The sequence below is a fragment of the Chelonia mydas genome, chromosome 2, assembly GCF_015237465.2.
Source record: "Chelonia mydas isolate rCheMyd1 chromosome 2, rCheMyd1.pri.v2, whole genome shotgun sequence".
Classification (NCBI taxonomy): Eukaryota; Metazoa; Chordata; order Testudines; family Cheloniidae; genus Chelonia; species Chelonia mydas.
In genome coordinates this window covers 94,808,007-94,833,087 of record NC_057850.1, presented here as the reverse complement: position 1 = coordinate 94,833,087, position 25,081 = coordinate 94,808,007, and the positions used below count along the sequence as shown (strand labels likewise).

General features: G+C 39.9%; 1 protein-coding gene across 17 annotated transcripts in view; it reads left to right on the top strand.

Annotated features, from left to right (window-relative positions):
• RTTN (rotatin) overlaps nucleotides 1-25,081 on the top strand; it is a 151,590-nt gene that overhangs the window by 108,331 nt on the left and 18,178 nt on the right. For 14 of the 17 annotated variants that reach the window (XM_037892906.2, XM_043539931.1, XM_043539932.1 and 11 more), the window contains 8 exons: nucleotides 1,155-1,245; nucleotides 4,157-4,310; nucleotides 4,688-4,825; nucleotides 5,860-6,071; nucleotides 12,936-13,041; nucleotides 17,626-17,723; nucleotides 18,673-18,750; nucleotides 20,741-20,867. In XM_037892906.2, coding sequence (XP_037748834.1) covers nucleotides 1,155-1,245; nucleotides 4,157-4,310; nucleotides 4,688-4,825; nucleotides 5,860-6,071; nucleotides 12,936-13,041; nucleotides 17,626-17,723; nucleotides 18,673-18,750; nucleotides 20,741-20,867 — 1,004 coding nt within the window. Of the gene's footprint in view, nucleotides 1-1,154; nucleotides 1,246-4,156; nucleotides 4,311-4,687; nucleotides 4,826-5,859; nucleotides 6,072-12,935; nucleotides 13,042-17,625; nucleotides 17,724-18,672; nucleotides 18,751-19,231; nucleotides 19,419-20,740; nucleotides 20,868-25,081 lie in introns of those variants that run through there. The other 3 variants (XM_043539929.1, XM_043539930.1, XM_037892910.2) reach the window with 3 other exon arrangements.

Sequence of the window (25,081 nt, the reverse complement as noted above, 5' to 3'; positions counted from 1 at the left end):
GCATGTGTTCATTTTATGCTTTCGGAAAAGGTACCCACTTCCAGACAGATGATTCTCATTATTTTCAGTGAGTCTTTCTGGTACAGGTTTACATCAGTGTATGCATCTCCTCTTTCCCTTTGGAAATGATTAACCTTTGTTCAGATGGGTATTTATTTATTCTCCATTTTTGAATAGGTGATCATCAGACATTGAGAGTTGTAAGTGATTATATTTCATTGTGATATTTTTAATTGCACAAAGTGTATGCTTGTGTATATTGGAAAGTTTGGTTTGGAGGGGAAAGTAGAGTTTGACAGCATGGGACTTGTCCTTTTCCCCTCTCCTATATCTCCAAGTGATGTTTGGCAGCTGAGAGAGGGCTTAGGTTTGAGACACTCACTATTTTTGTTTGTTTGTTTGTTTTTTTTTTAAAGAACTCAAAGTAATTAAATGCAAAAACTGTTACTACTAAACAACATTAAAGTGATACTTAGGTTAAAGTTAATATATATTTTTAGAACAAATGTACTTACAGTATGTTACAAAAAAGGTTTAATTTTTCAAACTGTAGTGGTTGGTCCACCTGTGACATATGAAGCACTTGCAGGTATGCTGGTCTTCAGAGCTACTTGTGGTCACATGAAGGAAGTATCTGACAGTGTTTTTAAACAGTAAAGCTTCCAGCTAGTTGTATCTTAGTGCAGGACAGCCTTTAGAATTTCAAATACTTTTATTAGGGGCTTGTCTACACATTACATATTAGTGTAATTAAAGCAATAAAAACCCTGCTAGTGTGGATGCAGTTACACCAATATAAAGGTGTTTATACCTGTGTAGCTTATTCCTGTGTGGGAAGGGGAATAAGCTATAGTAGAATTATGCACCTCCCTACTGATATAACATCATCAACACTAGTGGTTGTACTGGTAAAACTATTTTGCTTTTAAAAAAAACACAAACACCTTTTATACCAGTATAACTGCATCTGCGCTAGGGTTTGAAATAATATAACTTTTTGGGGATAATTGTCACATCCCTGTAATGTATTTTATTCTAAGTTAATGATATGTACCGTTATCTTTAATAGCATATTAATATAGTTTCTTTTGTTTTGCATGAAAGTTGAAACATATATTACTCCAACAAACTATTTATCCTATATTTTCCATTAGTCTTGTAAATGCTAGGTTGGTTGAAAGATGTATGTTGGAATTGAAAGCTCCTCTGCCTCATCCATGTCACGTTGAACATACAAAAGTTCAGGTTAGTTGTATGTGATTATGAAATGCACTGTATGAATTTAAAAATCCTGAGTCCTAAACTTATACAACCATATCAGTTTGTTTACATTGTATCTACCCAATATCTTAGAACAGCTGTATCAAAGCTATTCTAAACTGTCATGTAAATTACATTAAATCATAACCTATCCAATCAAATTCTTATGTAAACTTGAGAGGAAAATATACTGTGTTTACTGGGGACCTGCATGAAAGACCTCCTAAACTTATGTTCCCCAGCTTAGGTTAAAAACTTCCCCAAGGCACAAATTCCTTTCCTTGTCCTTGGACAATATTGCTGCCACCACCAAGTGATTTAAACAAACATTCAGGGAGGAGCCACTTGGAGCCCTTCCCCCCCCCCCTCAAAAATATCCCCCCCAAGCTCCTTCACCCCCTTTCCTGCGGAGGCTTGAGAATAATATACCAAACAAATAGGTTAACAAGGTGAGCACAGACCAGACCCTTGGGTTTTTAGGACACTAAAAACCAATCAGGTTCTTAAAAGAAGAACTTTATAATAAAGAAAAAAGTAAAAGAAGCACCTCTGTAAAATCCGGATGGAAGGTAATTTTACAGGGTAATAAAAAGATTTAAAACACAGAGGATTCCCCTCTAGGCTCAACTTTAAAGTTACAAAAACAGGAATAAACCTCCCTCTTGGCATAGGGAAAATTCACAAGCTAAAACAAAAGATAATCTTAACGCATTTCCTTGCTATTACTTACAATTTCTGTAATTTTAGATGCTTCATTTCAGTATGAGCAGGATTACCTGCTTGGTCTCTCTCTCTGTCTCAAGAGAGAACACAAAAAGAGCACAAACAAAACCTGCCCCCTGGTCAGATTTGAAAGTATCTTCTTTTCCCGTTGGTCCTTCTGGCCAGATGCCAACCAGGTTATTTGAGCTTCTTAACCCCTTACAGGTGAAGGAGGGATTTTTAATGCTACCCTTAGCTGCATGTTTATGACAATGTCAATTTCAGCTGATGCTGAAATCAGTAACAAAAAAATCAATGAGTAACTATAGGTATATCTACAGGGCTTGGGTGTCACTGTCCCTGCAGCCATGCAGGGAGTCCTCTGTAGCCCTGTTGTCATGGGAGTGAGTGGGTCTGTGACAGGGTAGCTGTACAGGACTCCTTGTGCTGCTTTAAGGCTGGGGGGAGAGTCTGCCTTCCTGATGGGGCAGAGCAGAGACCCCTGACCAGGACTGTGCGGAGGAGCCCCCAGCTGTGGGGGAGGCCACTCCCCACTGCTGAAGCTGCAGTCCTGCTGACACAGACCTGCTTTCTCACTCACCAGCTGGGCATGCTGAGGGTCTCTGCTCTGCCCCACCAGGACTACAGACTTCCCCACATCTTGCGCCTGCAGGGATCAGGTGTCACCCGCCATGCAGGTAGCCTTCTGCAGCTCCATTGTCACAAGAGTGAGGGGACAGGACTATGACAGCAGAGCAGCAGAGGATTTCTGTATGGCTGCAGGGCTGATGACACCTGATCCCTGCAGACACAAGGTGCAGTGGAGGCAGCAGTTGTCCTGGCCTTGCAGAGCAGAGACTCTGCACGTGGCTAGGACTTCAAGGAGAAAGACGAGCCACTGGCGGCAGGGAAGGCTACCCCACTGCTGATCAGTTCCTGCATGGGGGTGGCTGCTACATTCCTGGCTGGTGAGTGTGTGAGTGGGGTCAGTGACACCCAATTTCTGCAGGCACATGGTGCAGGGTAGGTTGCAATCCTGGTCCAGTGGAACAAAAACACCCTCAGCTCAGCTGTGGGGGGCTCTAGGAACTAGTCAGCAGCAGGGTGGCCTCCTCTGCAGCAGGGGACGACGACGACTTCTTATAGCCTTGGCCAGGAGTCTCTGCTATGCCCAGACAGGACCCTGAGCCTTCTCCGCATCTTATGCCAGCAGGGATCCACTGTCACCAGCTCTACAGCTATGCAGGGAGCCCTCTGCAGCTCCCTTGTCACGGCCCAGCTCGCTCACTCAACAGCCAGGAGTGTGGGAGCCGTCCCTGGCAGGAACTGTTCGGCAGTGGAGTGACCTCCCCCGCAGCCACAGGATAATCCTTCTTGTGGCTGGGGATCTCTGTTCTGCAGGTCCAGGACGACTGCTGCTTTCCCAGCACCTTGCTCCCTGGTGTCTGGGCCCCTGGGCCACAGAGAGAGCCCCCTGCTGTAAGTACTACCGTAACCCTAAATTCAACCCTATCCCCCACAACTTTAAAAATAGTAAAAATAAAAAAATCTTAAATAAAAATTGACAAAAAAAAGTAAAAAAAAAATCAAATTCTGCCAACCGTATATTTAGAGGCGAGTAAGGGGATACGATAGAAGTCTATAAAATCATGAGTGGTATAGGGAAAGTAAATAAGGAAGTGTTATTTACTCCTTCTCATAATACAAGAACAAGGGGCCACCAAATGAAATTAATAGGTAGCGGGTTTAAAACAAACACAAGGAAGATTTTTTTTCACACGACTCCTTGCCATAGTGTATTGTGAAAGCCAATACTATAACGGGGTTCAAAAGAGAGCTAGATAGATTCATGGAAGATAGGTCCATCAATGGCTATTATCCAGGATGGGCAGGAATGGTCAGCCTGTTTGCCAGAAGCTGGGATTGGGTGACAGGGCATGGATGACTTTGATAACCTGTCTGTTCATTCCCTTTGTGGCACCTGCCATTGGCCACTGTCAGAGGACAGGGTACTGGGCTTGATGGACCTTTGGTCTGAACCAGTATGGCCGTTCTTCTTATGTTCTTAGATAGATAGATAGACATAGATATCCAAAAAGGTGTATTATGTGGTGTTGCCTAAAGTAGGTCTTAACATACTGTAAAATCAGGTTGCAAGGATCCAGCTTTTGTGTCCTTTTTACTATTTTAACAGGTTTTATTCCTACTTCAGTATTTGTCTTCAGTGTCCAGGCTTCTACAGTCATGTTTATTGGTAGATACTCAGCTTGTGATCCAGGATGAGCTAATGAAACCTCTTTTGGGAAATACCTTAATGATCCTCTCCATTCGCTCTCTGGATGGCTTGGGTAATATGTAGATACTTCTCTTGTCTAGACAGATGCACGTCTTACTCAGAAAAATCAGTACCATCTTTCCTAACACTGTATGTTAAACTATAGTTACATGTTTCATTTGCTATATTCTAATATTTAAAAGTTTATATCTGCTAGCCATTTACTCTCTAGTCTTCAAGCATTATTACGAAATAAGGGGAGAAATTGAGTTAAAATTGGTTTGGGGCTGAATTATTTGCCTATGGGATAGGGGTGTTGCAAGTCTGTTTGTGTTGTTTTTTTTTTTCCCATCATTTCTTATTTTAAAGATAAGTTTCTGTGGTCAGGCTTAGATATCCAGATTTCTCTCTCTGTGTTAATAGCTTGAACATCCTATGTTCTGTTCGCAGATACTGAGTTTACATCTGTGGTTCACCAAACATGGACAGACTTGTTTAGCCTTCTGGCTATACTGTTAAGGAAAAGTGGCCAAATTGCTCTTCCATCTGTGACAGCAGCTCTTGGAAAACATTGGACTACAATAATTGGTAATGCCTATTCTTAGATGGATTTAGACCTTGCAGCTAATAATGAGGATGACCTCTTATTAGATGCTATCAAATATTTATAAAGGACATGTCCATAACAATAAACAAAATGTATCTGCTTTTTACTGAGAAGATATGGATTGTATTTTTACCCTTGTTTGTTTTTTATAGCTTTTTCTTATATAGTTCCGTAAAGTCATTTCTCAGCTATTACACAGTTTTCTATATTTTTTTTGTATAGACTTTAACAGTTTCTGGTTCTAAACTTTGGGATAAAGTAAATCAGCTTTAATTAGAGGCTGACCTGAGCCACAGCATACTGTTTTTTGTTTTTGTTTTTTTCTTACACTGATAGTTTATCTAAAACGTAAGAAAGCAAACAAAAACATACAAGCCTGAAAAATAGTTTTAAAGGTCAAAACCTTTTCTTGCTGCATGAGTCAATATGTAGTCACTTGTTATTGTATAATAGTTTAATCTAGTACACAAATAATAATTTAATTATTGTAATTAAGACCCTAATTAAGCAAGGTAATCTAGCATGTGCCTACAATTAATCACCTAAGTAGTCCCATTGAAATCTATGCTTTTAGTTAGGCATGTGCTAAATCACTTTTTGAGCCAGGGCCTAACTGCACTTCTGCCAACAGAGTCAGTTTCTAATGAAAAGCTTCTGATGGTTGCTGTCTTCAGTATAATGCAAGCTCTGGTCTAAAAAATTCAAGCAAGTGACTCGTGTAGCAAGTGAAGGTTGACTAAACAGTTTCAGTGCTCATTTGTGGTTTTGTTCTTTTAATTTCAAGTGTAACATGAATTCCTTAGTCATTCACACTTTCCATAAATTTAGAATACAAAAATCTATTTTTAAACTTAGGAGCAAATACTTAGGGCTCATTGGATATCTCTTGCAAGCACTAGCGTGCTGTTCCCTGACCCAGGCATATGCCTTGGATTAGTCCGTTCCAGGTCTGAAATGTTTAACCATCTCTTGATGCTGAAATTTAAAAAAATCTGTTATGTATTTGACCTTTTAGATACAATTTGTGACTGTGTGCATCTGTCTACCACGTGTCCCAGTTTATATATGGCCAGTTTGCAATTCCTCTCCATTCTCTTGGCTGAAGAGGGGAAAAGGCAGCTCCAAGATAAACAGAATATTTGCCCCAACCCAACAATTACTTTTCTTCTAGATGAAGCTGAAGAAGGTTTGGCATCAGGAGCCAAACTTAATGAATTAATAATTCAGGTATAAATTTATATATTCAATAAATTAATACAATGGTATTATGGTTTTGATTATATGACTGAGATCATGTTTCTATTGTAATGCTGAATGTCTAATTAAAAGCTCGGTCAACCTATTTTGAGAACTAGTCTTAGTAAAGAATCCAGAGCACTTCAAACAAACTGGTTTATAAACTGTATATAGAAATCACTCTTTCCACCACTGTTATACAGCTTTCTTTGAAGACAACAGCTGTTTAACACCACACAGCAACATTACATAATAGTTTAGGGTAGGAAGTGAATACAATATCTGTTTTAAACTGCAGGGGAACATTTTACATAATTAGAATATTATTATGCAAATTTAAATCGGAAATAATTTGATATTTTGGCCAAAAGGATTCCTACTGTTCCAGATATGGCTTGGAATATTTAAGGATTGAGACCTTGTTTTTCTTCCTGTAAATGACAGCAGCAGAGTGCTCTTTAACATCACATAATCATTGAAATTAGGAACTGAGAAAACCCATTTGGCCATTTAATCCATCCTTTGCTAGTGTCTGATTATTGCATACAGAACTTTTATTAATGCATTATACTATCTAGTTTTAACTCTGCCAAGCACTGAACTTTTATCTCTTCCATTGGGAGACGGTTCCTTAACGTAATAGATCTCACCAACAGGACAATTTTCTTGATATTAACCAAAATGTTTTCTCTTTCCTAATGTCATCTCATTACTCCTCTTTATACTTCCTTGTACTACCCTAAATAATTCTTTTCCCTCCTTGATATTTACACTGTCAGTTGTAGAACATTAATGTGTCTTACATTACTTATCACTTAGCTGCTATATATTTAACTTCTCTTTCCTCATAAGTCCTTCAGCTCCCTATCACTTTCATTGGCTTACTCTTAACTACCTGCACTTTATCATTGTATATTTTGTGGTAATAGTAAGATTTCATGTGAAACTATAACAAATGATTTAATAAAACTGAAATATCCACATCGGTCTATTTTTAACTATTTTAGTCACTAGAAGCTGTCAAGTTTGTCTGAATTTGTTCTTTATAAATTGATATGGCTAATTGCTCTTTTTGTTCTGATACCTAGATGCCTAGTGATATTTCTCTTAATATTCCATTATTTTGCCACAATGCTGGAACAATAGTTCTTTTTCAAATATGTGTCGGTGTGGATCTTACTGTAGATGTGCTTTATTTACACACATGAGACTTGAAAAACTTTGGGTAGCAGTGACTGTTGGGGCCTCTCATGTGCCCTGTGACACCTCAAGCTCTTGTGCGTGGACATGAAGGGTGGTGTGAACGTAAGAATGGCAAAATTGGATCAGACCAGTGGTCCATCTAGCCCAATATCCTATCTTCCGACAGCAGCCAGTGCCAGATGCTTCAGAGGTGATGAACAGAACAGGGCAATTATCAAGTGATGCATCTCCTGTCATCCACTCCCAGCTTCTGGTAATCAGAGGTGTAGGGACACCCACAACATGAAGTTGCATCCCTGAACATCTTGCTAGTAGCCATTAATGGACCTGTCCTCCGTAAGCTTATCTAATTCTTCTTTGAAACCGGTTATACTTTTGGCCTTCACTACATCCCCTGGCAACAATTCCACGGGTTGACTGTGCATTGTATGAAGAAGTAAGGAAAAAGGAAGTTTGTTTGTTTTAAACCTACTGCCTATTAATTTCACTGGGAAACCCCACATTCTTGTGTTATGTGAAGACGTTCCTAACACTGCCTTATTAACTTTCTCCACACCATTCATGATTTTATAGACCTCTGTCGTATTCTCCCCTTAGTCATTTCATCCAAGATGAACAGTCCCAGTCTTTTTAGTCTCTCACCATGTAGAAATTGTTCCATTGTTAATCATTTTTATTGCCCTTCTCTGTACGCTTTCCAATTCTAATATATCTTTTTAGAGTTGAGGTGACCAGAACTGCATGCAGAATTAAAGGTGAAGGCGTACCATGGATTATGGCATTGTATTTTCTGTTTTTATTATCTATCCGTTTCCTAACGGTTCCTAACATTGTTAGCTTTTTTGACTGCTGCTGAAAATTGAGCAGATGTTTTCAGAGAATTATCCACTATGACTCCAAGATCAGTTCTTGATTGGTAACAGCTAATTTAGACCCCATCATTTTGTATGTGTAGTTGGGATTATGTTTTCCAATGTGAGTTACTCTGCATTTATCAACATTGAATTTCATCTGCCATTTTTGTCACCCAGTTTTGTGAGATCCTTTTAAAGTATTTACAGTCAGCATTAGACTTCACTATCATGAGTAATTCTATATCATCTGCAAATTTTGTTACCTCACTATTCACCCCCTTTTCCAGTGGCCACAGCCTTCAGTTTCCTCTTGCTGCTTGTGACAATAAGACAGAACTTGCCAAGTGTCTCTCACACTTATCTCAGGCTAACTTCTTCATGTCTTCAGAACTACTTCTGATCTCCTGATTTCGACTGGTGTGACCCCTCTGAACTGAACTTTCTAGTGAGACCACCTCTATACTCTCACATCCTATATAGGGCTCTTCAAAATTACAGTCTCAAAACCTGCACGCTTCAAGCCCTGTCTGTCTCTGAAGGATGAATACAGTAGATGTCTCTCTTGCTTAGGGAAATTTCATATTCTGAGCAGATGCTCTGTATTCTTGTCCTTCTCTGCTATGATACACAAGTTGGAAGAGCAAGGCTATAATTCCACTTACTTGGAACAACCTTGTCTAGCATTCTATTGGTGAACATGCCAGTATCATGTAACAGCCCTTCAGTAAGAATGGCGACACTAAAGATTGCATAGGAGAAGAAACTAAAAGAAAAGGGAAAAAAAAAATCTGGTGCCAGCACTTATAGCCCCAGCACCAAACCCAACCTCAACATCAGTGTCAAAGCCAGCAGTGGCACCTCGGTGTCTTGCCAGTCAGGCACTGAAAGGGGGTCACTCCATCATCAAGGAAGAGATCACTCTCCTCAGATGGTATCTCTGGTGAGGCTACCAATGCCAGAATATCAGGAGGAACCAGATCCAGGCACAGAGTGACATCAACTCCCTATCTTGCCACTAAAGGATCTCTCTTCATTGGTGAATAAAGAGGTATGTGCTGGCACCTAACAATTCTAAAGCATTTCAGGAGCTCCTTGTGAGGATTGTTGGAGAGTCAGACATTGTGGAACTTCTCTGAAATAATCAAGCTGTTAGACATTCTGTCAGCTTCTGTTCATCAGGATCATCCTTCCCATTAATGAGGGATTGCTTGATCCAGCCAAACCCTTCTGGCAGACACCAGCCACTATACCACCAATGGTGAAATGGATCAAAAAGAGGTACTAGGTGACCCCCAGATGATTTTATTACTTCCACTCACCCCCTCTCAGGCTCCTTCATTGTACTAGCTGTGTAGGAGAAATCAAGAATCAGCAAAAGTATGCCTAAGGTCAAGGAGTACAAATGACTCAACCTCTTTGGAAGGAAGTTGTACTTCTCCGCTTCACTGCACATTCACCAAGCTAACTGTGAGGCCCTGCTGTGACAAGTGTGACTTTCTCACCTGGGACAGGGTGAGTGCCTTTCTCACAAAGCTCCCTCATGACAGTTGAAAGCAGAGCCGGCGCCAGGCATAAGCAGACTAAGCAATTGCTTAGGGCCCAAGCAGCTCAAGAGGGCCCCCTATTAATTATTAGTATGTTTTGTGAGGGGAGGGCCAAAAATATTCCTGCATAGGGCCTCCCAATGGGCTGGCACCAGCACTGGCTGAAAGGTTCTTAAGGACATCATAGGGAAGCCCAGCTGGTGACAGCCTTACAGGCAGTGATGGATGGCTCAGACCCCTCAGCTAGACATATGGCCACTGCAGTGACCATGCAATGTGTATTGTGGCTTCAAGCATTGGTCATCCAAGGGAAGTGCAGGCCATGGTCAAGGTCTTGGCCTTTGAGGGCTCATAACTTTTTCAGTGAGTGTAGAGACAGTGTTCTTCATTCACTGACAAAATTATAAACTATCCCTATGCTTTCTGGGAATGTATAGCCCTGATCTGTACCTTGAGCCCTCCGATCCTTAGTCCCAACCAAGAGAGCGCAAGCCATCCATGCCAAGAAGTGTCTGACCTAAAAGAGGGTGCATCTAATGTAGCAGTGATCTATTTCTCATTTCTAAATCATTACTTCCTGTGATTGATGTAATACTGTGGTCTCTGATTAACCTCTCGGTACTTGCTCCACTTAGAGTAGTAGGGAATATGTTAAGGAATGAGTTCTGAGAGAATATGGACTTTTTACAGTTGTTTTCCCAAGACAGTTCGGGGGGGGAGGAAAGAAAAAATGAACTTTTGGGCCATGAGTAAGAATATTGTATAAGTACCCTAATTTACTTAGAAGCATTTATTTACTCCTAAGGGATCACATAATGGGGTATTCAGATTACAGAAAAGCAACATGATAGACCAATTAGTAAATATATATCAAATATTAATGAGATGAGAACACTTACTTATTACTCTTAAGTATGAGGCAAGATATACAAAATTAGCATTTGAACAGGCTAGCACAGGAAAAAAGCCTTTACTACTTATTAAGAGAAGGGCATAAAATGTGTGGTTGAATCACGAAAGCTCTTTGGCAACTTCAGTTGGAAGAAACTCAAAATGTAATTAATGATCTGGGAAAACTAACAGATTAAAATGTGTAAATCTTTTAATTTTTATCATACACTACTCCAATATGAATCCCCAAATTCCATTATAGAAATAGCAGAATACTTGCTAAGATGCACTTACCCACTGTTAGAAGAATTGCTATTGTACGTGGAAAACAAAATGTTAGCCATGACTAGCAATGTCACTGAACTTCCGTTTCATTTCACCAGATACTTCTTGTGGGGTGGTTTTAGTTTTCCAAATGTGTCTAATAGGAAACTTAACCTGCTCTGTGGGTTTAGGGCTCTTCAAAGCTTGATTTACCCCAACTGGTACCACTTTCCTTGGGGTTTCCACTTAAGGAAGGAATCTTTACATTGCTTACAGAGCTTGCTAAAAGCTTGCTGTTGGAGATTGCTTGCATAATGACTCAGCACAACTCCCAGCTGTTCTGGCCATGCCGCTCCCTTCCTAAGAGCAGTCACATTTTGAGATGGTTAATTACATACTCCTTTGTGAGGGTTGAGAGGTAGTATGTGCTGCCACAATTCTACACTCTCGCAGACCCTTCCATTCTTTATTATACTCACCTAAGCTAGCATACCTAGAGGTAAATCAAGCCCAAAGTCAGCTTTCTGCTGTTGAGAGACTTCCCAGCTGGAGGGCTTAGTGAGAGATTTTCAGTGGTCCAAAGGAGAGTTAGACAACCAACTCAAAATTTCCCTCTTATTTCCAACCACCAGTGCATACAATTCTTTGCGTCCCAAACTACACTGTTCTTATTTAGCTTCCATTTCTCCTGACTTCTCTTGTTAGTATCTGAGATGCCTTCCAGTTCTACACACTACTCATTTCTCCTAAGGTGATTTCCTTGAACTGTCTTACTTCAACCAAAAGGTGACCTACCTATAAGAACTACAGCATCATATTTTTTTCAAGTTATGTTAAATCTGTTAGTGGTTGATGAACTGTTCATAAACAGTACCTCATTCTATATTTTCATTTGTTGCTGTCTTAGCAGAAGAGATTCCCCTGCCCATCTCATCCACCCCGTGAACTTGAGTTGGCCAGCTGCAGGTTTTTCTTTGCTGTGCACACATACCCATAATCAAAATGTTTGTTTTCCTGTCCGAAAAACATTATTCTTTTTCATTCCTATTTTGACTCTCTTATTCAGGCCTGTCTAACTGCCTTAAGCTCTGCAGTAAATAACCCTAAAGCAAGAATTAATTTATTGCACATTTAGGGCTTGAAAAACATACTGGACAATGACTTTTAGCTGGAGGACTAAAGCTAATAGCCAGGGGATGATATGTAAGATAGAAGCGGGTGGGGTACAATCTGTGAAGTCTAGGTGCAATGCACTCAGGAGAATTTCTGTTGTAGATGGTAGGATTTTTACTAGAGTGCTATCTTTGTTGATAATTTAAGTTCCCTCTAGTGCACTCCGACGGCTGGAAGGGAGGAGGCCTTTCCCTCTTCCCCTACAACCCCAGAACCTCCTTATTGCTGTTGTGTGGGCATACACTCTAGCCTTTCCACAGCCTTATGGGTTCCATCTGTTTTTAGGGCTCTTCTCTGCTTAGTATCTCAAGTATATATCTGAGGTTCTGTTCATAGCCTTACCAATTAGCAGCAGAGTGACTTTTACAATTCTGTAGAAATTGATGTCTTAACTGTTCCTCCCCACTTACTCCCTAGGGGAAGTTACAAATTGGTGAGTGGATTTTTGCAGCTCTCTTGATATAGCAAGATCAGTACACATAGTATTTAGAAACTCAATCCCTAGGTTTAGTGTAAAGTCTTAACATAGTCACTTTCCCAATATCTAGCTAATCTTCCTGTACACTTTTCCCCAGCAAAAGATAGCGCCCATATAGACACATTTATCACAGATTGACAGTTGTGCAGGGAGAAAAAAAACAAAATTAATTGTTCTAACTTCAACATGTTTTTCTCCAATTAAAGCAGATAGACACCATGTTTTGGTGTTTCCAAAACAAAAATTTTCATAATCTCTGGCTCGTGGGAAATTTTGAAATATTGAAATTTCCTGCAAAATGAAAATTTTGCCCAGCTCTAATTTTGAGTCATCAGAATGAGAACTCAAAATGGTACATCACTTGTACAGGCATAAACATGATCATGAACATTTCTCCAGTATATGTTTTACTTTTCCAATGTAGTGATAAATCTTTACTCATTTGCAGAGCTATGAAGGAAAATCCTCTAAAGATGTGCGGAAACGAGTTGCTGCAGGTGCTTTACTGTCCCTGCTGGCTGTCAGTAAAAGTGCCCAGAAATGTGCTTTGGAAGGTAAGCCTGAAGACACACATGCTACAGTATACTTAAAATACTCTGTAAATCAAATGCTTGCCCATAGTATTTTTTCATTGTCTTCAGTCTAAAACTAAAGCTGTTATTTTTAATATTGCTTTTAAGAAGCTTCTCTGTAAATGAAATGTTTGATTACTGAAGTTTACAAGTATATATAAATGTCAGTACCCCATCTAACACTTTTTTGAATTAATTGTACCTTTATTATTAACAGTAATATTTCAGGTTACATTAACAGGTTACAACCCACAGCATTTCATTTAAATGGATCTAGCTTTCTAGTACTAGTCAGTAGTGACCATGTGATGATGTCACCTTTGTCCGGCTTGTCCTTGCCCATGCCTCCACGAACGCAAGTCGAAGCCACGCCATTCTGTTTTGTTGTGAGCACATTCTTTCCATTTCTGGCTAAAAGTTTTGTCATGGGATTGGCCCAGTGCATTTTTGGACTGCCCAGCAGTCATTTATGGTCTTTGGGAATCCAGTTACTGATGAGGGTTGTCCACCCCTTGTCTTGCCTGCGGACTACATGACCTGCCTATCTTCGCTTTGCGTCGTACGTCGCCTGCACTACATCGGTCACCTCTGGACGCCTTCTGATCTCCTCATTTGGTATATGATCACAAAGCGATATCTTACACATTTGCCTTACCATTGCTATCTGGGTGACAGCGAATTTTTCTTCCTCCATTGGTGTGGAGAAAGTAAATAAGGAAGTATTAATTACTCCTCATAACAGAAGAACTAGGGAGTCACCAAATATAATTAATAGGCAGCAGGTTAAATATTACTTCGCATAACACACAGTCAACCTGTGGAACTCTTTGCCAGAGGATGTTGTGAAGGCCAAGACTATAACACGGCTCAAAAAAGTACTAAATCTGTTCATGGAGGATAGGTCCATCATTGGCTATTAGCCAGGATGGGCAGGGATGGTGTCCCTAGCCTCTGTTTGCCAGAAGCTGGGAATGGGTGACAGGTGATGGATCACTTGATTAACTGTTCTGTTCATTCCCTCTGAAGTACCAGGCATTGGCCACTGTTGAAAGACAGGATACTGGGCTAGATGGACCTTTCGTCTGACCCAGTATGGCCATTCTTATGTACTTATGCCGTGTGGTAAAACAAGGGGTTTATTTTTACCATGTCTCTTTTAAATAAGTATAATGTTTTAAAAATTTGTATTACGTTAAAAGTGGGGGGGAAATCCTTCAAGGATTTAAAGTTGTTGAAGTAATTAGAATAACCCTCATATGAAGAGCATAAACTATAGCGTCTTCATTTTTAAAACCCCTAAAATGTTAAAAATCTGTAACTGACAAGGGAATTTACATCAATATTAACCTACCATTACAATTTGTACATCTGGTTTGTAAGATTATAGACAACTGAGGAGGCAGCTCCAGCCAAAACAGGTGATGAATTGGAATTGGAAGGCACCGAAGACATATGGGAGGCTGGTGATTGAGTGGGACTTGTTACCCGTAAGCAGCAGAGACTCCAGTTAATCTGTCAACGATAAATCCTTTGAGTGCCATAAGTCTTCCAGGCCAATGGGAGCTGTGGCCAGCACATCCCTGTGGCCTGCGCCACTTCCCGCAGCTCGCATTGGCCAGGAACGGTGACCCTAGGCCACTGGGCGCTGCGGGCGGCCGTGCCTGCAGACGGTCAATGTAAACATTGTCTCGCAGCCCGCCAGCAGATTACCCTGATTCTCTGGGTTCCAAAGACCTACTGACCTCCCCCCACACCTAAGTAAGAAACGTAGATGCCCAAGGCGGGAAAAAACCTCTCATCCACCTGGCCCAAATACCCAGCTGGCATCAAAACACCAGTTTTGACTTAATCTGTCCATGAAAATGGCCTTTTTGGTAGCAATCACATCAGCCTGAAGAGTTGGAGAAACTGGCACCTTACTAGCGGATCCCCCTGTCATAGTATTTTTCAAAAACCAAGTTTTTTTTCCGTCCCTAAATTCCTTATTCCTTAAATTCCTACCTAATGCATCATCCAAGTTTCATCTTAATCAGTCCATTCATTTACTGCTTTTTTTCCCCTGAAACCCACAATTCTCAACAGGAGGCTTCCTTTCATACTGTAGGTGTCACATGAGGTTTGGCTTTGTATGTGGATAGGACCAACCTATTTTGGAAGTCTCCTAGACTGTTTGTTTCCATTGCAAGCAGATCTAAAGGATCCACTGTCTCCCCTCAGAGGTTATCAAGGTGGATCTGTGGGTGTATTTTTGCATGTTACAATGCTATCAGCATTTAGCCTCCTCCTTGGGTGTTAGCACACTCTACAAGATCACAATCAACATCTGTGGCATTACTTAAAGACATTCTAGTATATGAGAGCTGCAGAGCCACTAGCTGGTCTTCAGTACATACCTTCTCCAAGCACTGTTCCTTCATCCATTCCTCTAGATCGAATATAGTGTTTGGCAGTGTGGTTCGTTCTTGAGTTCTTCAATCGATTCCAAACTTCCCTCCTCCCTGTGGGGATGATGCTCAGGAGTTACCTGAAGTGGAGTGCACTCATGGGGACACTACTCGAAGAAGAAGAAAAGATTACTCACCCCCTGCTGTAACTGTGTGTCCTTATAGGTGCTCCATTACCGGCTCTGCTTCAGAGTTTCCTTTGTGGGGCTTTGCAGTAGAGAAGGTACAGAGGGTGGTTCATCCATGCAGCCCTATTCAGCCTCTGAGCAGGACATGAGGCTGTGCAGTGTGCACCTCTAGGCTAGACAGACCACTAATGAAAATCTCTGAAGGCATATGGGGCATCTGTGCTTCTGAAGTGGAGTACCCATAGGGGGATACATCTCAAAGAACCACAGTTACTGTCCATGGTAAGTAACCTTTTAATCAGAGAATGGAGGCTTGTGTGTAGTTTTTCAATAATGTGATTTATTAGTAGAATATTATACATTTTATATTTATTTTTAATCTTTATAACTATTCTGTGTGTGAGGTAATTACAGGATCTACTGCCCTAGTGAATTTTAGAATACAGTTTGAATTACTACACCTGATACATAGAGAGACACAAATATTTCTCAGAGTAACAGCCGTGTTAGTCTGTATTCGCAAAAAGAAAGGAAGACTTGTGGCACCTTAGAGACTAACCAATTTATTTGAGCATGAGCTTTCGTGAGCTACAGCTCACTTCATCGGATGCATACTGTGGAAATTACCAATATTTCTCTTGCCCTAAATTTCAAATAAGAATATTTTAAAATCTGTTTTTATCTTGTTTCTTTGTAACTATATACGTAACTGAGCATTTAACTTAAAGTTTAGAAAAAACAAAGGCTCTGTTTCTCAGTCTAAAGATATCATCTGTATAAGAGTCTCGTTCCTGGTTTTTGGTTTCTTAGCATGAGATTGGTAGATGCATGAAGACCGTGAACCGGATAGAGCATGATCCTTGCTAGAAATAATCCACAACTCTTGCCAGCTATAAGTATTGCCTTCTGAATGTTCATTCTTGACTGTAGGTAGCAAAAGAACTCCCTACAAGCTACTGTTCCAGATCACAGTGACTTGACGTCCATTAAGTATACTTTCTTCATCCCAGCTCTACCTGCTGGCCGGGTCTAGTACACCATACATTTCTGAGACTTGGGCACATAAGTGTACTTTTGTGGTGTTCCAACACCTGTCTTTCTCAATGCTTTGACATCTATTTTCCTCAGCATTTAGAGTACTAAAAACATTCAAACACTGCTGGTGTCTAACACCTGTTGTTTTTTTCTTTTACCAGTGTCTCAGAGCTTTTGTGATGTTCTCTGTGAAGACGCTGTGACTTTGTGCATATGGACAGTTGTAGCACATTGAGCACTCCGAGCATACAAATATAATAATAATAATAATGTGCTGTCCTAAACTAGTTAAACTGTTCTCTTTTTTTTCATCTCAGAAGGACTGTATTTTGTAGGTGGATTCCTTTGTATAGTCTGCTTATTATTCTAAACTTGTGAAGGTCTTCTGGGATGAAGAACACTATGTATAGTGTGTATATATAAGACATTACATTCCCCACCCGTTGCTGTTAGGTCATGTACAGTAGTCAACTTCCACTACGTGAAATTGCCTCATAGATCCCCACTTGCCTGACAAATCCCAGAACTGTTAAAAACAATTAGCCTAGAAGGGGACACTATGCCATGATACATGCACACGGAAGCAAAGAGAGTTTTAAAGGTGTACAACCCTAACTCCATCAGTTCCTGGCTTTTTTTCAACTTGGTTGATGGATTTCTGACCCTCTTGTTCATAACTTCGTAATGTGAACTGGGTTTAGGTATTGAACACAAATTCATGTTCTTGGGTACCAGCTGAAATACCCTACCCACCTGAGTATTTTGGGTAAAAAGGTTGGGTTACTTGTTTTTATTCTTACCTCATTTCCATCATATAGAGAGCCTTAATTATGTGGAAAGCACAAAGTTGAAGAGTTGATTAGGAAACAAAATTCCTTATACTTTAATTTACAAGTGAGGGGTTTTTGGTATTTTTGAATGTGAATAGGCTTCTGAATTGTATGGATTTTGTCTTTCAGCTGACCTTATAGACAGCTGCATGGAACAGATGAAGCACATTCATGCACAGCTGAACTTAGAATCCCTGAGGCCTGGAAAAACAGCACAGAAAAAAAAGGTAACTGTAAAATCTACAAGGCGGACACAAAACATTTTATCTGCAGCAGAAGATTTTTTTTTCTGATATTTGATATTCTTTCTTGACAGTGACAGTGCATTTGCTTAGAGTATTGCCCAGTTATTGTGTGTTAATTGAATAATTAAATCTTTCCCTTGAGAGAAACGATTCAGACAGGGTCTCTCTTCCGCTAATCATCAGTCCGGCTAATTTTATCTACTTGGACTCTTCACCCTTTTGGAAGGGAATTATGAAGGGGAGGGTTGAACATGATTCTAGGAATATATGGAGGCACAATATTGTAAATACTATGGATGAGTATCCTATTTGTATGTTTGCAACTTTCTGACATCCCAATGATTTCCATACTGTTAGTTTTTAATTATAGGGTATTGTTTTTTGGAAAGAGGATTGCAGTTAGGATTTATTATTTAAATACAAAAATAGCTAGTAGTGTATATAGAAGCTCCCACAGCAGTTTTTGATTGCATGTTATCTGTATTTTGTTTAGTTAAAATGGGAAAAAACTTGTTACAAATGTCACTTGTAAAGATAACTTTCATATTTCCTTCTATTTCATCCTCCCCTCCTCTCGCTCTCTCACATTGCCTCTTTGAGAGGCCTTTTACTTCATCACTCAGAGTCCTAGCCAGCATACATACAGAGATTTAAAAACAAGTGTTACATGTATCACCTTATAGAGATGAAGCATGGACCCTATTTTATATCTCTGTTCCTTTATGCTTGATAGACCAGAAATAGATTTCTGTGGTGGATGAGCTTACTGAAATATCACTTTTCAGAGATGGTTAGCGTCCTACAAATAAAGGTTCTGTGGCATAAGTGAGAGCTCGTGTGTTACAATATAGCCATTAAGACAAACATGCTGCTTATATAAAATGGATTCTGTTTTCAAACTGACACTCTTGAAACATTTTTGTCGAAACAGGAGGATAATCTTATCAGGGAACTAAGGATTGTTCTGCAGCTCCTAAGAAACTGCCTCTTTCGAAATGAAGAGTGCAAAGTAAGTAATCATACTATTTGTATTATAATATTACCACATACAGCTAGTTCGGGGTCTAAGAATAAAGATTACAGATATGTTCAATTTTAAATATTGTTCAGGTTGATTGGACCTCATCTTAATACCAATGACCGGAATGGCTCATTTGTTTCCTGCAGCAGAGAACATTACATGCATACATCAAACCTTTTAACTCTGACACTGAAACTTCAGCTCCCAGCCACTGAATACAAACCTCTGCCAACAGAGGTGGTATGGGATGTCAAGCTAAAAATGTGTAGGTAGTGGCCAAAATATTTGGTAGGGGACTGTTTCCTACCCATTTCTTACCTCCCCCTGCTAGAAGACAAAATTTCCAAAGGGAAAAATGGAATACTTATTGGAAGGATGGGGGTGAGGAAAAACATGGGGAAGAGTTCTACAAGATGTGTGTCCCTGTTGGTGCTGCACTACCCACCCTCCTTCCCTCTGCTTTGGACAGAAGGCACTGGAGGGAAGTTGGACCATACAGTGCTATATATAGCTGCCGCTCACAGCGCAAGACAGGGAGGTGTGCATGATCCAATGGGCACTGCTACCAATGATCTCCAATCCCAGGGACGGGGTGCTGCCGCACCTACAGTGGAGCATCCATAGGGACACACATCTCGAGGAACCTCGGTTATTGCACAGGTGACCTTCTCTTACTGCTTATGACTGAAGTTCTCTGAATGTATTCTCTGCAGAACTACACTGATCCTCCCTCCTTTGCTGCTTTTTCCAGAGTTTTAATAACAAATTTAGTTGAGGTAGAGGAAACAGTATGTGTAGGAGGGTGAGGCCTTGTAAAATCGCAGTTGGAATGTTAGAACATCTTCAGTTTCATGTGTATGCTCACCAGTAATTAAAATGTTCCAGGATGACAACATTGGCTTGTTGGTATAGATCTGCAGAAACAATATACAATAAAAGTTCTGTTTTCCGGCCCTCTGCCAACCGGAAAGCTCTATAAACGGCATTTCTAATCTTCATAGAAAGTCTGGTTGGCCCAGGGCCGGCAGGCTCCCTACCTGGCTCCACGCAGCTCCCCACAAGCAGCGATTTGTCCCTGCTGTTCCGAGGCAAAGGTGCGGTTAGGCAGCTCTGCACACTGCCTCCACCCGCAGGCATCACCTCCGCAGCTCCCATTGGCTGCAGTCCCCATCCAATGGGAGCTGCAGAGCAAGGGTGGGAGCAGCACGCAGAGCCGCCTTGCCGAGCCTCCACCTCGGAACAGCAGGGACAGGTCGCTGCTTGTGGGGAGCTGCCCGAGGTGAGTGCCTCCCAGATCAGGCACCCGGAGCCCCCTCCAGCACCCCACGCCCCTTTCTGCACCCAAACTCCCTCCCAGAGCCTGCGCTCCACACCCCCTCCTGTGCCCCAGCCCCACATCCTCTGCCACACCCAAACTGCCTCCCTCTTAGTTAACCAGAAATTTTCGCTTACTGGCACCCCGCATTTCCCCAGCATGCTGGGTAAACAAGCTTTTACTGTATTTAGTAGCTGGTAAATATCCTTCAGGTTATACAGTATGAGGATGAAACAAAAAAAATGTCAATGCACATCTATGAGAATTTACTAACAAGTCAATGGAGACTATCAAGAAAATAGCAAAAAATATGAGTGCATGTAAGTAAAGACAATCTTATGGAGTCCGGATGGAACCAGTTCAATCAAGTCTCAGTGTTGACTTGAATTAAAATGTGATTGAAGCAGCTTGTGGAGACAACATTCCAGTATTGAAACAAGACTGTCCTCTGCCTCTAGTACCATTTAAAGCAACCAAGTAAATTTTAACTCTGTAATCTAAAGTACATTAAAGGGACCCTTCAAGGAAAAAAGAATTTTTAAAAGAACTCCATAGTATGTTAAAATTCTTTAATTTCCTTTGTTTGCTTTCAATATTGCACAAAATACTTCAAACCAATATTCATTATTGTACTGTATATTCCTCCTTATCTCTTGCTGTTAGGTGGCAGCACTCGAGGCTCATCTTGTCCCTGTCCTCCACTCTCTGTGGCCATGGTTTATAATGGATGACTCCTTAATGCAAATAGCTCTTCATTTGCTTTGTGTCTACACTGCAAATTATCCCACAGGTAAGAGACTCAAGTTTTGGTATAATATGTCAAAACATTTTATCCAGAGTAATGTCTATGTAAATTGAAAAAAAAGAGGCAAAAGAATGAGTGCTTCTAGTGCAAAAAAAGGTTCTGTGCTCTTTACAAACAAGTATAAAGAAAAAGAATTAAACCTGGCCTCATCAAAGTGGATGGGAATTTTGTCATTGCCTCAATAAGAGTCAGGATTGTGCCTCAGGTCCCTGTTCCAAGGAACATATTCTTTAAATCTGAAAGTCTCTTCTTGTCTTTGGGGGGAAAAAAAGATTGGGTTTTAAAAGATCCTATATTAAATAGGTATTAAATTCCAGGTGAGCCTCAATGCTACTGAAATCCCCATAGACCCACCACATTGTAATATATTCTGTGGAAATACCACCTTCAGGAATTTCGTGGCAGAGAATAGCAAAACAATACTTTCTTTATTAAGAACACTCATGGATGAGCCATTATTAAGAAGGTTGTATTCCTGCAAGAAAGTGGTAATGTGGCATTATAAATTAATGGTTTCCTAGAATTTAAGACCAAAAGGGAGTATTAGATCATCTAGTCTGACTTGTATATTTCAGGCTATTAAATTTCACCCATTTATCCCTGTATGGAGCCCACTAACTTGTGTTTGACTGAAGCATAACTTGTGTTTGACTATATCATATTTTCCAAAAAGGCATCCAGTATTGATCTGAAGGCATCAAGAGATGGAGAATCCATCACTTCCCTTGGTAGTGTGTTTCAGTGGCTAATCACCCCAACTATTAAATTCAAATTAGAAATAAGTTCTTAACTAGCTTCCAGCTATTGGTTCTTGTTATGCCTTTCTTTGCTAGATTAAAGATCCCTTCAGGGCCCAGTGTTTTCTCCTGATGAAGGTACTTACACATTGTGATCAAGTCACCTCTCAATCTTGTGGTATGTTGTGATAGCAATAGCAAATACCTTTCTAAACACTTGATAAACACTGTTTTAGAGGCATCTGTGTTTTTATTATGCTTCCAACAACCTCTCTCATTATTCTCTTTCCATAATAAGTGTACCTCAGCATTCTGAGCATCAAGGGTAAATACAATGAAACACACTTGTGACTACCTGTTAATTGTGATCTGCTATCAGCCAACCAAATTTCTGTTCCAGTAAGATTTTTTGTCTTCTCCATATTAACTCACTGTGCAGTATTGTTACCAGGTTCCCAAGTAAATAGAGAGTAATAAAACCCTCTCAAAAGTGAGTCAGCTTGAAGCCTGCCCTTCTTTCAGGGAGGAGCCATTTGGCAGAGGTCATCCAAGGAGCTTCTGCATTCCATCAGCCCTCTATCCGTAGTTAAGGAGTGAAAGTCTGCTGTCCTCTTTGCACTACCCTCAACTGAGCTTGGTTTCTCCCTTTTAAGCTCTTCCATCCATTTTTGACCTCTCTCACAAGTATGATGGGGTGGGGCAACCTGAGTCCACATTGGGCAACACAGGGTTAATGAGCTAATATGCAATTTGTATACCCCATCACAAATTTTCTGAAATTTCTCTTGGGGTTGTCTATACAAAGGAGTTGCACCTGTGTAATTTAAATTGGTTCAAGCCAGTACAAACACCCATGTGGACATTCTTATATCAGTTTAAAGTTGGTTATATAAGATTAGCTTGTGCCTAATTTATCAATGCAGACTGAATCAAAGTAAGCCAAGTTTAGAGTGTCACCACACACAACAGTGCACCTGTTTAAACCCATATAAAAATACGCCTTAATTTAATGGTGCAAATTAACATGTGGACCATGCTTTAATGTATTTCCAGTAATAAACCTGTTCAACTGAATTATCTGTTGTATTCAGCCTACAGAGGAGGGGAATGGTCAGAAACAGAAGACATACCAAGTTTAGGAACTTCTAATTATGAAAAACATTTGTTAAAATGAACGTTTATATAGTAAAAAATTTATGGATTACTTGCTCGTTTTTATTTTTATTTTAGAATTTAACTTAGCATATACATGCAAGAATTATCTGAAGGGTCTTTTTTTTTAGTAGTAGTAGTGAAGGACTTAATATATTTACTTATATTGGAACAGTTCCATGATGTGGCCCTGATCCTGTACCATGTGGACAGACTGCTGTATTTGCATGGAGTTCCATTGATTTCAGTATCGATCTGCCCATACATTACAACTTGCACCTTAAGACCTATGTCAGCCAAAAACACAGGCAGTTATTAACAAACTTCAGTGAACTTTCGGGAGTTACCTATATTGGTGAAACTACTGCAATACTGTGTGTGTTTTTATTATCCACATTTTAAAAGGAAACACTTCAGGCTGAAAAAGAGTCACAACAATTATTTGAGGGCTGGAGAAAATGCCTTACTGTAAGAGACTTAAAGAGCTTAATCTGTTTTAATTTATCAAAAAGAAGACAGAGGTGACTTGATCATAGTGTAGAACCTAGCAGAGAAGGTCATAACAAGAACCATGGTGGAAGCTGAAGCAGGACAAATTCCTAGAATTCTTAAAAATAAGGCATACATTTTTAACAGTAATGGTGACTAACAGAACAAACTATCAAAAGAAGTGGTCCTGACACCTTCAAATCAAGACTGGATGCTTTCTGGAAGTGTGTGTGTTAACCAAACACATTATTGGTGTCAGTGCAGAGACAACGGGGTGAAATTTACTGGTCTGTGATATGTAGGAGGCCAGACTAGATGATTTAATGGTCCCTTCTGGCCTTAAACTGTTTGAATCTAGGTTAGAAGGAAGTTTCCATTTTTTTATTTTGTTTTACTTTGCCTATAAGGGGATGTGGTTTCAGTTTAATCATGTTTTCTTACTATTCAGGCTAGCTGCAAGCTGAGCCAACCCACTCACCTTATCAGTTCATTAAACCACTTCCGTTAGCGTCCTAGGAGTAAAGCAATGTTTGGTGATGCTCATCTATACACAACAACTAGAGATGAACTACCCCTTTTTTGTATTGTGGGGGTCCAACTTGGTTGTGTATGTGTGTGCTGGCTGCTACTGCAATATGAAAGTTAAATACATTTAAGGTAGGGGGGCGTGGGTGTATTTGTAATGCAAAAAATATTTTGTGGGAGGGGTGTGTGGAGGAAAATTGAATCTGACCTTGATGTTTAGCTGCATAGAGTAATGCTGGCTCACACAGTCCAGCTTGCATGAAATGAAGGCTTTCAGAACATTAGGTTTTTATTTCTAAAGAATAGTACTTAATGAATAACTTTAAACATTCAAGGCAGTTCTACTAATTTTTCCTGTGAGCAGTAACTGTGCACGTTACCTTACATGTAGAAACTGAAAAAATGCCCTGATTTTTCCTCTCAGCTATAGGATGAGATTAGTTTAACAGTTGCAGCATGAAGGCCTTATTTCTGCAAATTGTTCCATGCAGGTGGGTATGTGGACTTTGTTGGAACTTCACGCAGAATAGCTTTCAGGATTGGAGTCAATCCGTGTATTCCAGAAAAATAAAATGGTTACTTATGTGGCAGAAAGAGGCCAGTTTAATACAGAAAAATACCTTGTATTTCACACATTGCATTTATATTTTATAATCCAGAAATTGCTAACTTTGAGGTTAAATTTAAACCTTGCTTTTCTTTTTTGAGGTTATAAGAGTTTTCCTCACACCACTGTTGGAAGTGTAATAATGACATTGAGTTCTGACTGAGTATATGATAATTATTTAATAACAGCCATTCTATTAAGGTTTAATATAAATAACTAAAAATAAAAAAGAAATTCACTAAATAGGACCAATGTTGCTATTTGTCATTGAATAAACATAAATGTAATTGTTGACTTGATTGCTGGAGAATTACTTTTCCGCACAAATTCAACCAAAGGTAACCATATATTTTAAAACATTTTTTTTCCAAATGTTGAGTAATTTTTTTTTAGATGAGCCTTCCTGTTGCTGCTGTTTACCAAGTTTTGTAAAACAAGATGTTTCTGGAGGATAATGTGTCTTCCAGTGATTTGCAATAGAACTACTAAATGCAGCTCATCAGAATATTCTTTAATTAAAATACTGTTTTTCCAGCAGAATTAGCAGCAATTGTACCAGTGGTCTGGTAAATACAATCAGTATAATGTATTTAATTTGTTCACACATTTGCTTCCAATTATTTTTTAGGGTGATACCTCCAAATTGTACATGAAATTCCTTTGTATCACACAGCCATCTTTTCTCTTGT